Source organism: Pelophylax lessonae (assembly GCF_965119305.1).
Source record: "Pelophylax lessonae genome assembly, chromosome: 6".
NCBI classification, from domain to species: Eukaryota; Metazoa; Chordata; class Amphibia; order Anura; family Ranidae; genus Pelophylax; species Pelophylax lessonae.
Window position 1 is genome coordinate 26,123,216 of NC_138773.1, and position 17,650 is coordinate 26,140,865.

Genomic DNA, 17,650 nt, shown 5'->3' on the forward strand with positions numbered 1-17,650 from the left:
TGTAGTATATTGGCAGGTCTGGGTAGTCTAAGGTATTATAGTGGCAGGTAGTGATGGGCTTAACATTTGACTTGAACATCGAGTGTTCGTGTTTTCGCTAAGCACGCGACAAAATGGGGCACTCGGCGGGAAGTTCTCCCGCCGATGAGCGCCCCATAATGCACTGTGCGATTGCAGTTCATTAAGTGCTTGTGATTGGCCAAAGCATGCAGCTGACCTGTATGCTCCAGCCAATCACAGCACAATGTCCTGTCAGAGCCATGATTTGCCAAAGGCAGGGTTCCTTTAGCCAATCATTAGCCCCACACTATATAAGGCTGCTTACACGGCAGCCGTGTGTTGTGTGTTTGGAGTAGAGATTAGGCAGGGTAGATAGTGGATTGTGCTTTGATATTTAATGCAGTCAGTGCAGTGTAGTGTAGAGCTGATGTATCTTGTGTAACACAGTGAAGTGCAGTCAGTGTAGTGTAGTGCTGTGCTGATTCATTTTGTGTAACACAGTGTACTGCAGTCAGTTTAGTGAAATACTGTGGTTATTCTTGTGTAACACAGTGTAGTGCAGTCAGTTTTTTTTTGTTGCAGCATCAGGTTCTGTTGCTGCAGTATTAGCACTACCCCTTCTGTGTCGCAGGTGCTATTACTTCTGCGTCAGCAGTGATTTCTTTTTTGTAGCACAGCACCACTAATTTTATTTAGGGCATAATTGCTGTCCCCCCTTTTGTGTCGTAAGTGCTATTCCTTCTGCGTCAGCAGTGGGTTTTTTTCTTCTTTTTTTTTTTTCGTGGCACAGCAGCACTAATAATATTTAGGGCATAATTGCTGTCCCCCCTTCTGCATCACAGGTGCTATTCCTTTTGCGGCAGCAGTGGGGGTTTTTTTTTTCGTGGCACAGCAGCACTAATAATATTTAGGGCATAATTGCTGTCCCCCCTTCTGCATCGCAGGTGCTATTCCTTTTACATCAGCAGTGGGTTTTTTTTTTCGTGGCACAGCAGCACTAATAATATTTAGGGCATATTTGCTGTCCCCCCTTCTGCATCGCAGGTGCTATTCCTTCTGCATCAGCAGTGGTTTTTATTTTTTATTTTAATTTTTTTGTGGCACAGCAGCACTAATAATATTTAGAATATAATTGCTGTCCCCCTTCTGCTTCGCAGGTACTATTCCTTCTGCGTCAGCAGTGGGGTTTTTAATTTTTTGTGGCACTGCAGAACTAATAATATTTAGGGTATGATTGCTGTCCCCCCTTCTGCATCGCAGGTGCTATTCCTTCTGCGTCAGCAGTGGGTTTTTTATTTTGAATTTTGTTTGTTGTACAGCAGCACAAATAATATTTAGGGCATAATTGCTGTCCCGCCTTCTGCATTGCAGGTGCAATTCCTTCTGCACCAGTAGGGTTTTTTTTTGTGGCGCAGCAACACTCATTTTATTTAGGGTATAATTGCTGTCCCCCCTTTTGTGCCGTAGGTGCTATTCCTTCTGCATCAGCAGGGGTTTTCTTTTTTTGGCTTTATTACATTTTTCTTTATTAAAAAAAAAACTATAATAAAATGGTTTATAGTGCACCAAGTACAAAAGTATTGTGCCCAAGCACCATATTCCCTTCCCACACTCTATAATAAAAAGTTATAAAACCCCCCCCAAAAATCCCCATCATGTCCGATAGGCCAACAAGGAGAGGCAGACGCACACAGGCCACTAAAAGAGGGCAGGCAGTATCTGTGTTCACAGTGAAAAGTGGTGGTCGCCCCATCCTCTGCAGGCGGGGCATGCTTGTCCTTTTTTCTGGTGCTGGCCGTGTTATTGAGCCATAACATGCAGAACAGTTGATGGAGTGGATAACAAAGTCGTCCTCATCCTCCATCACCAGGGCTCATATTAGTTTGCCTTCCACCGCAGCTGCCAAGGCGGCCCGTTCCACAGGCACCTTATCTACAGCTACTCCTTCCATAGCCTCACCATCATGCACAGAGGAGTCACCTGAATTATTTGATCATAGTGTCAGTTACAGGATGCTGGAGGATGCGCAGCAATTTGAATGCTCTGATGTTGGTTCCCGGGTTGAGGAAGGGAATAACATAAGCCTAGAGAGAGGGGGTGACAATGACGGACAAAAAACTAGCAGTCATGTTCCGAAAGCAGCAGCTTACTGCCAAGTTTGCTCCCATGACGAGGAGGGAGGGGATGATGAGGTCACTGATTGTACTTGGATGCCTGAGAGAATAGAGGAGGAAAGTGAGGAGAAGTAGGAGGTGGAACAACTTCAACGAGGCAGGATGTCCTCCGGGGGCTGGCTTAACTCTATTGCACCACACCACAGAGCTTCACAGATGCGGGGCGCTGCTAACTCCCCGCTCACTTCCAAAACATTATTGGTGTGGGCTATTTTCAACTCATGTGCAGCAGACCACAGCGTTGCTGTTTACAACATCTGTCTGAAGCGGATCAAGCGCGGCCAGAACACCAGCAACTTGGGCACCACATGCTTGACAAGCCATATGACGACCTGCCATACAGTCCGTTGGCAACAGCACCTGAAAGACCCACATCATAATAAAATGCAGACTTCTCCTTGCTCCTCATCTGGGATCTCTACCCCTACTATACCTCAAGTCTTCTCAAAAACCTGCACTGAGAGGGATGATGGTATGGCAAAGGGTGCCACAGGTATTTGCACCCAATCTGCTAGCAGTACACCACCTGTTGATCTGACCAGCAGGCAAATTTGGCTACCCCAGTTGCTGAACCGTAAAAAAAAAAAAAAAAAATTACTGTCCCAGCCAACCACATGCTCAGCATCTAAATGCTAGTTTGGCCAAATTGCTGGTACTACAGCTGCTGCCTTTTCATCTGACAGAATGTGCTGTACCCCAGTGACAGGTTCCAAAAATAAATTTATTTTCACGTAAGACCATCATGTGGAAGATAATGTTTTGGCCTCGTTGGATAGAGCGGTCAGCAGGAAGGTTCACATTGCTGCTGACTCATGGTCCAGCAGATATGGTCAGGGGTGTTACATTTCCTTCATGGCGAACTGGGTATCTCTGCTGGCAGCTGGGAAGGATACAGGACAGGGTTTATTGCTGGAGCTTGTTCCACCACTATGCCTGCAAAAAGCTGGTGGTGATTCTGCCACATCTCTCTGCTCCAACCCCTCCTCTTCTTCTTTCTCTATGGTCTCTTCTGCTGAATTGTCCTCTGAACCAGCAGTGCTCCCTAAGCGTTCAAGGGGCTACACAAGCAGTCAGGCTAAAAGATGTCATGCAGTGCTTCAGTTGGTGTGTCTGGTGGTTGACCCCACAGCAGCTTGAGCCAGGAATGGTTGTATGCAACAATGGAACCAACCTTCTTTCCGCTCTCCGACAGGGACACTTGACACATGTTCCAAGCTTGGCACATGTCCTGAATTTGGTGGTGCAGCGTTTCTTGAACAGGTAAGCTGGCTTCCAAGATCTTCTGAGGCAGGCCAGAAAAGTCTTTGGCCAATTACAGCTGTCCTACAATGCCAGTGCTTGGCTGGCTGACATTCAATGGGAATTCAACCTGCCCTCCAACTGCATCATTTGTGACATGCCCACCAGGTGGAACTCAACATCGGCAATGCTGCAGAGGCTGCACATGCAGCAGAGGGCCATCAATGAGTACTGTGTGAGTATGGCACAAGGACAGGCTCAGAGGAGCTTGGCTTATTTTCGCCACGCCAGTGGCTGCTGATAAAGAATGCATGCGCTGTCCTGTCACCATTTGAGGAGGCCACAAGGATGATGAGCTGCGACGATGCATGCATCAGTGACACTGTCCCTCTAGTCTTCCTGCTGTAGCACACGCTTCGTGGAATCATGGACAGGGCCCCCTTTATGCAGATACCATTCCTGTTGGGCCACAAAACACACAGGAGGAAGAGGAGGAGGAGGAGGATTGTATCAGCATGGATGTAGAGGATAACATACAGCAGTCTTCAAGGGATGGTTTTCATTCCCCAGAAACCCCAGTAGTTGTACGTGGCTGGGGAGAGGTTGCTCCTGACATTGTCATCCTTAGTGATCCAGAGGACTCAGAATCTCATGCCTCCTCAAACTTACGCTGTATGGCCTCCCTGATGCTGCAAAGCCAGCAAAAGGACCCCAGGATTCGTGGTATCAAGGAGAGGGATCATTATTGGTTGGCAATCCTTCTTCATCCACGTTACAACTGAAAAAAGAGAGAGTGTTCCCCTAGTGGTGGGATTTTAACGGCACTCCAAAAACTGATATTGAAACAACGTATATAAGATATCAACACAATACTTTATTGAAAATACATAAATATGGGGAGCATAAAATCAGCAAGCAATATATATTACATGTCACAAGATGCAGGTGATGACCACATTAGAACAGCAGGTAAGTACCCAACGCGTTTCGAAGTATGTAGTAACTTCTTCCTCAGGGTTAGTTCTAATCTTAAGTGGTGCTCTGTCAACAATTAGATACATTTACAAATAATATATACATATATATAACAAATTAATTCAAATATAACAATGTATATTAAACAGATAAGTGACATTGCTCATTAGGTATAGAACACTTGCATCAGCTGCGTTTGTGTAAGATTTATGTCGCTTGCAAAGGTTAAAAACAACAAAGTTGTGGAAAGCCTGACCGGTGAGACATGACAGGGACGATTAGCAAAGATGGAAATCCCAATATGGCTATTCAGAGTGCATGCTTACAGCCCAAGCTGGTAGGGCGGCTGAAGTCCAAAAAACTAGAGACCATGTAGAGCAAAAAAAATCAAAGAATGGTCTGCTCAAAAAGAAAAATATCCAAAAGAGTAAAAAATAAAAATAAAAAATAGATTGAGATGCACATTAAAGGCAATATCGCATATATATGTGCTTAAAAGCCATGTAAATATGTGCATCAAAGTATATGTTCTATATCTTGGAGTATCAGATGTGAGATAGTATAGAGTCATGAATAGGGGGCTTACCTTCATGTGCATATAGAGATCAAGGAACAACCACGCTCATGGCAGGCAAAACTGCAAATGAGTGCCAAAAGAGCTTTGTTTAAATACCAATTGATGATGCTGCTCAGCTGTGTCTCATATGTGGGCTTCCTGGAGCGCCGGAGCTCGGCGCCTCCCCCAACTAGCGCTCCACCGGCACGGAATTTCTTCGCTGGCATGACACGCAAGCGGAGAAACAATGAGCATGCCCTGAACCTGCTTCCTGATTGGCCAGGAGGAGGATCCGTGTGACAATAGCAAATTTTCATTCGCTATTGTCACACAATGGGTGGGCTCAGGGTGCAGAAGGTCCACCCTTTTTTGAAACCTATTAGAGCCTCTGGCTCTAATCAGGTGATTAGAAAAAAAAACCCACTCTAAACTGACTGAGCAGTGAAGAGAGGCGGCATAGGCGGGGCTTGGCTTGCAACGCCACCCCACCCTACACCAATGGACAGGTGAGGCACAGTCCAGCCCCGCCCCGACCCGCCATTTTCAGCCATAGGTGCAGACAGTGTGTGAACTGTGTATGTCAGAGTCAGACAGACAGAGTGACACTGCGGATGCGCCCCCCCAGATGTTGCGCCCAGTGCGGCCGGCCCCCCCTGCACCCCCCACGCTACGCCACTGCATATCGGTCAAGAACAAACAACCTGAAGTGAAAACAGCAAATAGCTGGAATAATTGTTGGTTCAATATACATAGAGGAAATTGTTTTTTATTTAGAATGGAGGATCAGGAAAGCATCCTAGTTATTTTTCCATACCACCCGAGGTGAAACCTTCAAGGAAAGGTCTGAAGGAAATCATCTCATTGAGACCTGGGGGTTCCGTGGCCCTGCAACTTTTCCTTGAAGGTTTCACCTCGGGTGGTATGGAAAAATAACTAGGATGCTTCCCTGATCCTCCATTCTAAATAAAAAACAATTTCCTCTATGTATATTGAACCAACAATTATTCCAGCTATTTGCCGTTTTCACTTCAGGTTGTTTGGCCTTGACCGATATGAGTATTGATATGATGCAGTGGAAGAATCCAAGGCCTTACCACTACCAACTTTAGAATTTGAGTGTACCAAATCCTCCTGGGCCATGCCGGAGCCACCAGGATTACTGACTTCCCCTATACTTGAACTGGAGAAAAGGCATAGATCAGGGAAAACACCTCCCAAGGAGTCACCAAGCCATCCACTCCGACTGCGAGTGGATCCCTGGTCCTGGACACAAATTCTTTCAACTTGTCGTTGAACCTTAATGCCAACAGATCTACATCCGGGACCCCCCCCAGCATTGGCATTTTAAAGCAAAGATTTCAGGATGTATGGAGCATTCCCCTGGAAACATTTGCAGGCAACTTAGAAAGTCTACCTGCCAGTTCTCTATTCCCATCATGAAAACCGCTGACAGGCATGGAACAAATTTTTCCAACCAGGATAGGATGTGATCCACCTCCTTCTGGGCTGACTGACTCTTGGTTCCTTCCTGATGGTTGATATAAGCCACAGCCGTGGCATTGTCAGATTGTACCCCTATGGGAAACCAACAAAGTATGAGCGTCTAGTACCTTAATGCCTGACAAACTGCTCTGATTTCCAGGATATTGATGGGGAGGCTCCTTTCTAATACCCTTGCCTGTACTGTATCCACAATGAAACCCAGATATTCCAGATGCTGGACCAGGTGCAATGCTGACTTTGCCAAGTTCAGAATCTAACCCAGACGTTCCAAGAACTGAACTGTCCGGAACACATTCTGGCTTAGAGCCGAAGCCGATCGGTCTATAAGTACTAGATATCCTACCACTGCTATCACTTGAGACCTTAGAGCAGCCAATACTGGAGCTAGGATCTTTGTGAACACCCATGGAGCCGTGGCCAGCTCGAAGGGCAAAGCCACGAACTGAAAATGACGGTCTTCTACTGCAAAGTGCAAAAACCTTTGATGGGCCTGAAAGATAGGCACATGAAGGTATGCATCCTTCATGTCTATGGATGCTATAAATTCTCCTCCCTGCCAAGAGGCTATGACTGAGCAGATTGACTCCATTTGGAAAGTGTGAGTGTTTAGAAACTTGTTCAGAGCTTTGAGATCCAGAATAGATCTCAGAAATCCCTGTTTGGCTTGGGGACTAGGAAAAAGGTTTGGGTAAAAACCCCTGAATCTCTCGTCGGCCAAAACCTCTGTAATCACTGCTTGAGGCCTTAGATGGTCCAGAGACAGAAAGAGAGATCTTCTTTTTTAGAGGATCTGCAGGTATGTTTGACTTTACAAACCGAGTATGAGGAAACACCCAAAATTCTAGTTTGTACCCCTGCAAGATAGTAGAAATAACCCAGTTGTCCTGAATCATTTCCACCCAGACCTCAGAGAACCATAGCAGCCTTCCCCCCACCCCATTGAGAGGGTACGCCTCTTCACAAGGTAGATTTAGAGCTAGACCTGGTAGGTCTCTTGGCCCAGGGTTTCTTCTGCCCTTGACCTGTAGGCTTGGTTCTAGATCCAGATGGCTGGGGCCGTTGAAATTGACTGGGATTAGAAGTACTGGGAGTCTGAGTGTTAGATACCTTAAAGGAAGGACGTTTACTTCTGCTTTTAAATGGTAGCAGGGCACTCTTCCCCTCCAAAATCTTTTGGATATATTTATCTAGAATAGATTGTCACCAAATAGGCGCTCCCCATGAAAGGGTAAGCCAGCCAGCAATTAGGTGTTTTTTGCAGGTGTTTGGAGGCAGGCATTGACATCTAAAAACTCTTGTAATCTGCCAAGGAAGATGCTCATGTACTTTTTTTGAGCTTCAGGAATTTTGCTTCAGGCACCAAAATGCTCATATGTGAACAGGGGCCATTAAAATGAATTGGATTTTGCTTGTTGGGCGTTTTGGAACTTCAGAGATAAGCGTTCTACGAGCTGAAAAACGCTCAGGTGTGAACAGGGTCTAAATGTTATACAATGCAACTTGGGTGCAACAGTTGTCCGTTGTCACTGATCAAAGCCAAAGTCGTATCCAAGTTGCACCCATCCAAAGTTGTGTTAAAGTTGCACCACAAAGTCAGTGCAACTTTGGAGTCATACAAGTGTGAATGGAGCCTTAACAGGTAACCTGTAAAGGTGTTCAAAGCGTCGCCTATGGAGATTTTTAAGTATCGTAGTTTGTCGCTATTCCACGAGCGTGTGGAATTTTAAAGTGGGTAATGTTGGGTATCTATTTCCTCGATGTAACATCTTCTTTCAAATTATACAAAAAAATTGGGGTAACTATTGTGTGTGTTTTTTTTTTTATAATTCATTAAAGTGTATTTCCAAAAAAATTGCATTTGCAAAACCACTGCGCAAATACCATGTGACATAAATTGCAATGATCACCATTTTATTCCCTAGAGTCTCTGCTAAAAAAAAATTTTAATATTTGGGGGTTATAAGGAATTTTCTAGCAAAAAAATACTTATTTATATTTGTAAACAAAAAGTGCCAGAAAAAGCCTTCAAGTGGTTAAATGTGTAGATCAATCTCTCCTTATGCAATGCTGTATGAGTTTCCCCATCTTTTTCCAAGAAGTTCCTTCCTTCTCCCTCAGGGCTAGTCAATGTCATCAACACGTTCCTTCATTGGTCCCATCCCATGCATCCTTTCCCCCCTCCCCTTTTCACATTTCTTCTATTTAAACCCCCTCATAGGAACATCGCTCACCATTGCGGCATTCACTTACACAGGCGTGTATCTGTCCTCCTGAAACTTTCCAAGCAGTAAATCCCAGGTATGATGTCTTCTAATGTTCTTCAGACCCTTTCTTATCTGCTAATACACCTTATCCACTTCCTTTCCACTCTGAGACACTTTCATATTGATATATGTTTTCTTTTACTTTTCTTTTTACTGCGGATTTATTTGGTTTTTGCTCACCCGAGTCCATCTGAATTCTCGAACTATGCTTTTACTCCTTATATCAAATGCTTTAGGAGTACACATTTCCGATTAACATTTTTGTGCCCTCATGTATGTCTTGTTGTTTAGTCGTTTAGTCGTGTCACTGAACTATGGCTCCCGCTGCTTAGCTTAAAACTCAGCTTGGTTGAAACTGCTGATCTGTCCATGCCTGTCTGAGAGAAGATCCGCCTGCTTTGTTTACATAAGCAGGCGGGTCTTCTCTCGGTTTCCAGGATGATCGTGGGAGAGCAGCCGCAATCGCCGCCACTCCTCCCGCACCCCGCCTCCCGCTGTGTCTAAACACAGCAAGAGCACGGGCGCCCGCCGAAACCACATGCACTCCAGTCACGTAGTACTACGTTACTGGACGCAGCTGAGCCACCCTGCCGCAGTAAAAAGGCGGCAGCCGGTCGGCAAGTAATATATATTAACTGTAATATTATCCTGCTTTTATTGAGATAGGGCATATCATTCTATTTATTTCACTGATAGTGCCGGTTCACATTTCTGCGATCACAAAGATCGCATGTAATTTGGAGTGCACTGCTCCTAAAATTACATGCGATCTCTGTGCGGTGCAAATTTAGCCATACAGTATGTATGGCTGAATTTGCACCACAATTGCACCCAACTCGCACAGGACCCTTTTTTTTGGTCCGCAGCAGAATCGGATCACATGGTGGTTCACTCTAGTGCGATCCGATTCTGTGCGAACTTTCAGATCGCACTGCGATATATGATCTGATCTGAGGGTGTAGTTAACCTCTAATTGACACCCCCATCGTATCGCATATGGCAGTGTGAACTGCCAGGGTTTCGGATGCGATGCGGGAACACGCAGTATATTCGCAGTGTTCCCGCATCGCAGAAATGTGAACCGGCACTTAGCTAATGAAGTGTTGTGACCTTTTTGTCTCTATGTAAGATACTGTTATCTTTGAGTTTGCTATTTACTGCAACAAGATATATACACAAATAGATATATACCCTTTGACATTTATATTCATTACTATTTGTTATTTGCGTTATCATTTTTATATTACGTCCTTTTACCTTTAGATGTATGCGTTTTGTATTTGTACTTGTTCTGTTTGCGTTGGGAGTGTGTATGGCACCCAAATCACATTGGCTCTATTCTGCTATGTTAAATTTTTTTTATTAAATGAACTTGGACTCTTGGATGTTTATTTAGCAGTCTTATTGGATTCAAGTGACGTCACATGTAGCGCCTCTGTGCACTGCAGCCCGAAACCTGGTAGAATCCTCCTCCCTCTGCTCCCCGGTGTGGCCCAGCCCCTCCTCCTCCTATGCAAAAACGTTGCAGAGAATTGTCATTGGGCACCATACAGAAATACATGTAACTGGCAGTGGCACACTTACTATGTGTCACTAGGATTAGTGTCACCTGGTGCAGTAAAACATGGTGCCACCCCCCCCCCCCCCCAAAAAAAATAATTTTCCTGGTTTCCGAAAGTGCGCTAAAGTTGCAGCATGTGGGATTTTTGGTGCGCTTTCAGAAAATGCAGAAACAAAACCCAGCAACTTAATAGAATCTATAGGACTGCAGCTATAACTGCGTGTAAAATGTAGGAAGACATTACATTACACAGCCCCCAAACCTCTGGACCCCTTTACATTACACGGCTCCGATACCTCTGGACCTTTTTACATTACACAACCCCTGCACCTCTGGACCCCTTTACATTACACAGCCCCCATACCTCTGAACCTCTTTACATTACACGGCCCCATCACCTCTGGACCCATTTTACATTACACAGCCCCCATACCTTTGGACCTCTTTACATTACACAGCCCCCATACCTCTGGAAATTACACAACATTACTATATATATTTGTGTATATAATAGTTATTGTATTTTATTTTATTAATATTATTTTTATGATCACTGAAGAACTTTATATTTTAATTAATCTATACACTTAACGTATTGAAGGAGATTTTTGCACCCTTGAAGGTTATATATATTATTGCATTTGCACAGGTGGTTGGATGCAGACTGATGTTTAGCTGCCTCCTATATCATTTATTTTTTTTAGCACAGTGTTCATAGATTTAGTTATAGTGATAGCGCGGAAGTTGTATTTATATATACGATGAGCTGATGAAACAATGCCTCCTCACCTCACTGCCTGTCAAATGCTCGATGAAGAGAGCACTACTAGTGGGAACAAGCCTTAGAACTACACTACTTTAACTGCCTCCCGCCCGCTGTATAGATTAATGATGGAGGGCAGGATGCTCTCTTGTTCTGGGCCGGTGTCATAGGATGTCGCCTAGTCTCACCGCAATCGCACCCCCACGCGCAGCACACACATGTACCTAATGAAATTATGTGACACCGACACCAGTAAGTATGTTGTGCCTTACGCCTCCGTACACCTGAGTTCTGGCTTATTCCACCCTGAACGCGGGCCCGAAAAAGATGATCGCCGCAAGTTTGTTTTTTTTGAGCCAGCCACAGAGGGCGGCGGAGCCAGCCAGCTACAGCAGTGTACCGGCCAGCCACCCACCCACAGTAGGGAGCCATCCACCCACAGTAAGGAGCCAGCCAAAGAGGATATGGGAGCTAGCCAGCCAGTCACCCACCCACAGCAGGGAGCCAGCCGGCTACAGTAGGGTGCCAGCCAGCTACCTGCGCACCAACCCACAGCAGGGATCCACCCACCCACAGAGCAGGGAGCCAGCCACAGAGGATATGGGAGCCAGTCATCCAACCCACAGCAGGTAGCCAGCCAGCCACAGCAGGGAGCCAGCCAGCCACAGCAGGGAGCCAGCCACCCACAGCAGGGAGCCAGCCAGCCACCCACAGGAGCCAGCCAGCCAACCACCCACAGGAGCCAGTCACAGCTACAGTACCCATAGTTAAGGTAAAAAGTGCCACTTTTATTTCTACTTTGTGGGAGGTTGGGGCAGGGGTGAAAGTCATGACACAAGGATGGGGTCCCATGTGGACCAGAGTGAATGAAAGTGTTTACTGTACACTCTGTTAGCAAGATGCTCCCTCCATTAGACAAGATGCTCCCTCCATTTGTAGTCTCTCATGGGGCCTGAAGGGGGCTCTTTCCAACAAAGATTATCTAATGGACACTGAAAGGGGCATCTCTGTTGGAGAAAGACCCCCCTCCAGGTCCCATTACTGTCCTTTGTAGTCTATAATGGGTCCTGGAGGGGGGGTCTCTCTCTAACAGAGACTCTCTAATGGACACTGTTAGAGAGAGACCCCCCTTCCAGGTCCTATTAGACTCTGTTATAGTCTCTAATGGGACCTGAAGGGGACTCTTTAGAACAGTCTTTACATTGGACACTGAAAGGGCCTCTGTTAGAGAGACCCCCCTTCAGGTCCCATTAGACTCCTTTGTAATCTCTAATGAGTCCTGTAGGGGGGTATCTATCTAACAGAGACTCTCTAACGGACACTGTTAGAGAGAGACTACCCTCCTGGGCCCATTAGTCTCTAATGGGTCCTGGAGGGGAATCTCTCTCTAACAGAGAATCCCTAATGGGCACTCTTAGAGAGAGAGAGAGAGAGACCCCCTCTCTGGGTCCTATTAGACTCTGTTTAGTCTCTAATGTAGCCTGGAGGGGAGTCTTTCTAACAGACTCTACATTGGACACTGAAAGGGCCTCTGTTAGAGATACCTCACTCCAGGTCCCATTAGACTCCTTTGTAGTCTCTAATGGGTCCTGGAGGGGTGTCTCTCTCTAACAGAGACTCTCTAATGAACACTGTTAGACAGAGACCCCTCTCCAGGTCCCAGTTGTACTTTGTGCAAAATGTAGGGGCGCGGCCAGGAGCAGGTCTTCGGTGGGGCCTGACAGGGGGCCCTTGCTTTATTTAGTCCAGGGGCCCTGAGTGTTGTCAGTCCGCCCCTGGCAAGTGGTTAAAGAATGTGTATCCCAAATTTCAGAGCTGGAAAGCAGCATTCTCAAAATCAGTTTTTAGTCTGTATGTATGGACTCTGCACAGTGCCGCTTCTCTTGCTCTGTATGTTGGGTATAATTCTCGGTATCTGTCCTTTTGCTGTATGTATGGACTTTTTTTTTTTTGCATGCTAATTGTATTTCTCTTATGTTTTATTTCATTTAAATAGCGGACGTGAGATCCTGTTTAGCTGAAAATATGTCGAGAACAGATAGGTGAGATTACCATTGACCTGTTCACACACTATGGGACCAATTTTCTGTGCACACACCATGCAGGATAGGGAGAAGTAGATAACATTGTTAAAGAACAGTAATTCTCAGCCAGAACAAGTTTTGGAAAATGTAGAGCTCCAGGATACAAAGATTTAAATGGAAATTATCAGTTGAAGGTATGGCGGTAACTTTTCAAGCCTGCATGAATCAATTCATATTATATACAACAATAATATATTTCAGAAACGCCACCTTTTCTCATTAAAAAGCCATCCTTGAACTCCAGTCAGTGACTTTGCCTAGGACAAGTTGATGTCATCAGTGTGCTGCAGGCAGGAGGAAGCATTTCCTCAATCTTCTCTCCTCCAGAAATCAGAATGCAATATTGTAAGTCACAAGGGGAAAGGTATAGCAATGGAGGTCGATCTGTGTCTAACCTTTGTGAACACAGGCAAGAACTGCACTGGCAACAGGATTGAGCCAGTTTAGCTGAATAGATAGATATGTAGATTGTAGAGTATGTTTAATAGAGTAGAGTATGCTAATACCAGCCTGTTACCCCAATCATCGTACGCAGACAAGATATTGAGGTAGAACCAAAAGGAATAATTTTTTTTGGACAGAAATACAGGTTTTTATACACTTCAAAAATAGAGGCGGTCATGAAAAATTTAAAGCAAATGAAACAGCCCAGAGACAAACCAAACCCTTTCTCCCAGCGTGCATGAAGCACAAATACTACAGATAGAAACTATGAGAGGCAGAACGGAGGTTCGCTTATGTAAACAAGGCAGATCGCCGTTCTGTGAGGGAGGAAAATGGAGATCTTGTGTTTCTGCTAAGCAAACACGGATCTCTGTCTTCCTCCAGTCACAGCATTCTCCCCACAGTTAGAAAGCACTTCCAGGGGACACACCTAAACCTTTGATCGTCCCTGATGTTAACCCCTTCCCTGCCAGTGTCATTTATACAGTGACAGTGCAATTTTTTTTTTTAGCACCGATCACTGTATTGGTGTCACTGGTCCCCAAAAAGTGTCAGTTAGTTTCAGATTTGACCGCTACATTATCGCAGTCCCACTAAAAATCGCTGATCGCCCCCATTACTATTAAAAACAATGGAAAAAAAAGTCCATAAATCTATCGCATAGTTTGTAGATGCTATACCTTTTGCGCTGTATACGCTTATTGGGATTTTTTTTAACCAAAAACATGTAGCAGAATACATATTGGTCAAAACTGATGAAGAAATATGTTTTTTACGTTTTTTTTAATGAATATATTTTATAGCAGAAAGTAAAAAATATTGAACCCTACGGACTAAGACTGTGATACCATTAAAGTTCAGCGCTGCGCAAACTGTTGACGCTATATAAATCCTGTATAATAATAATAATAATAATGTGCGTGTAAAGGCCGGCGTCCCAATACTTTTGGTAGTATAGTGTATATGACACTACGCTGAGAGCTGTGGATTGGATTTGATCTGTCAGTGGAAGCAGTGCCACTTTTACACTGTAAAGGCGCATACTGACCTCCTTTAGGTAGTGGGGTCCACCCAAGCAGGTGAGAAGACACCCTTAGCTGGGGTGAAGGGCACCGTGGTGAACAAAGGCCAATACACACAGGATTGTTTTTGGTGTATGGGATTACACAATTCACGGAAGTTCATAAAGTCAGGCGTCCCAATACTTTTGACAATTTAGTGTAGACTCTGGTTTGAGGTCTAGGGCCACATCAAAGGGCTCCACGGGGTACAGGTTGAGCACCCCTGATTTACATCATCCTCGGCACCAGGCCCATTCATGACATCTTAGAGATGCTGTAAGTGTACCGAGGTCCATGCGCCGTACAGAACACAGAACGTAAAAAATCACTAGGGGAAAGTGGAAGAAGTTTTGACAGAAGACTCTGCATATTTCCTGCCAAACATCCATAACTCCTAGCAATTGTTTTAAAACCCAGAACCAAAAATTAGCCTTCACTATTAAGTACTGTCTGATACTTTTTTCATTCATTCACCAAAATCCAGATTTTCAGGACAAGGTTTTGGGGTGTACCCCCTTTAAGGTCCAAGCAGTACGAACGCACAAAATGTCAGCCAAGGAAAATTGACCAATTTCACAAACCTCTAATTGATACCTGTATGGCCAACATGAGTTGTAAACATTTTTAAATACTGTAGTTTGTGTTTTTAGAGTCTGTTTGGGTTTTAAGATTTTCCGATGTTTTAATGTTAATCTTTCACCAATAACTAATAATAATTTTCTCCTATCCAGCCAGAAAAAAAACTTGATCAAAAATCCACGTGCTCTGGGTGAGATTCCTATTCCTATTTGAGATTATGAAAGAAAATGTGATTAGTTACATGAAAAACATTTTTATATATACACATGTGCTTACAGAACTTTTACAAAGTATTCACACCCCTTGAAATTTTCCACATTTTGTCATGTTACCACCAAAAACATATATTTTATTGGGATTTAATGTGATAGACCGACACAAAGTGGAAGGAAAATGATAAATGGTTTTTAATTTTTTTTTTACAAATAAATATGTGAAAAGTGTGGCGTGCATTTGTATGCCCCCCCCCCCCCCCCTTCCCAGAGTCAATACTTTGTAGAATCACCTTTAACTGCAATTACAGCTGCAAGTCTTTTTGGGGATGTCTCTACCAGCTTTCCACATCTAGAGAGGGACATTTTTGCCCATTCTTCTTTGCAAAATATCTCAAGCTCTGTCAGATTGGATGAAGAGCATCTGTGATCAGCAATTTTCAAGTCTTTCCACAGATTCTCAATTGGATTTAGGTCTGGACTTTGACTAGGCCATTCTAACACATGGATACGCTTTAATCTAAACCATTCCATTGTAGCTCTGGCTGTATGTTTCGGGTCATTGTCCTGCTGGAAGGTGAACCTTCGCCCCAGTCTCAAGTCTTATACAGTCTCTAACAGGTATTCTTCTAGGATTGCCCAGTATTTGGCTCCATCCATCTTATCTTCCCATCAACTCTGACCAGCTTCCCTGTCTCTGCCACAACATGATGCTGCCACCACCATGTTTCACGGTGGGGATGGTGTGTTCAGGGTGATGTGCAGTGCTAGTTTTCCACCACACATAGTACTTTGCTTTTAAGCCAAAAAGTTCAATTTTGGTCTCATCTGACCAGAGCACCTTCATCACATGTTTGCTGTGTCCCCCACATGGCTTCTCGCAAACTGCAAGTGGGACTTCTTATGGCTTTCTTTCAACAATGGCTTTCTTCTTGCCACTCTTCCATAAAGGGCAGATTTGTGGAGCGCACAGCTAATAGTTGTCCTGTGGACAGATTCTCCCACCTGAGCTGTGGATCTCTGCAGCTACTCCAGAGTTCCCATTGGGCCTCTTGGCTGCTTCTCTGATGAATGCTCCCCTTGCCCGGCCGGTCAGTTTAGGTGGACGGCCATGTCTTGGTAGGGTTGCAGTTGTGCCATACTCTTTCCATTTTTGGATGACAGATTGAACAGCGCTCCGTGAGATGTTCAATGTTTGGGATATTGTTTTATAACCTAACCCTGCTTTAAACTTCTGCACATCTTTATCCCAGACCTGTCTGGTGTGTTCCTTGGCCTTCATAATGCTGTTTGTTAACTAAGATTCTCTAACAAACCTCTGAGGGCTTCAAAGAACAGCTGTATTTATACTGAGATTAAATTACACACAGGTGGACTCTATTTACTAATTAGGTGACTTCTAAAGGCAATTGTTTCCACTAGATTTTAGTTAGGGGTAGCAGAGTAAAGGGGGCTGAATACAAATGCACGCCACACATATTTATTTGTAAAAAATGTTGAAAACCATTTATCATTTTCCAACCACTTCACAAATATGTGCCACTTTGTGTTGGTCTATCACATAAAATCCCAATAAAATCGCTACGCGTTTTGCTATGCAGCTTCTTCAGGGGAATCCATTGGAGCTAGGAGACATAGCATAATTAGTATACATTCTATAGTACACAGAAATATTCAATATATTATAATATATACTATACTGTATACTATAGAATGCAGTGGTGGCCCGTCCATTTGGGGCGCAGGGGTGCCTCCCCCCCCAATTCATGTGTTCGGCCCCCTAATCTACAAGCAGTGCACCGGACGCATGGATTCCAATGGGGTTTTTTTTTTTCTGAAGCACGTGATTAGAGCCAGAGGCTCTAATAGGCTTCAAAAAAGGGTGGACTCGGAGCGCAGAGCACTACGCCCTAAGCCCACCCAGTTGTGTGACAATAGCGAATGAATATTCGCTATTGCCACACTGATTCTCCTCCAGGCCAATCAGGAAGACCCGTTTTCCCGATTGGCCGAAAGGACAAGCCATGCTATTGACCAAAGAGGAGGAGGAGGGATGAGACGCAGGGGAAGCCCAACCCATGGAGGAGACTGAGGGGGAAGTCGCCGCCGCTGCCTGCCCAGGGTGAGTGAGCCAGCGACCGGGGGGGGGTTAAATGTGCGGGCTGGAGCTGGTGTGGTCCGGGGGGGGGGGGGTATGGTGTGGTCCGTCTGCCCCCCGGCCCATGGAGCACCAGC

The 17,650-nt window shown here is 44.8% G+C and overlaps 1 protein-coding gene across 1 annotated transcript in view; it reads left to right on the forward strand.

Annotated features, from left to right (window-relative positions):
• Positions 1-17,650, forward strand: part of LOC309557644 (F-box only protein 44-like) — a gene marked incomplete at both ends in the record, with an annotated part of 100,665 nt that overhangs the window by 67,250 nt on the left and 15,765 nt on the right. Inside the window, one exon of the mRNA XM_082260435.1 lies at positions 15,356-15,393. Coding sequence (XP_082116561.1) covers positions 15,356-15,393 — 38 coding nt within the window. The remainder of the gene's footprint in view (positions 1-15,355; positions 15,394-17,650) is intronic.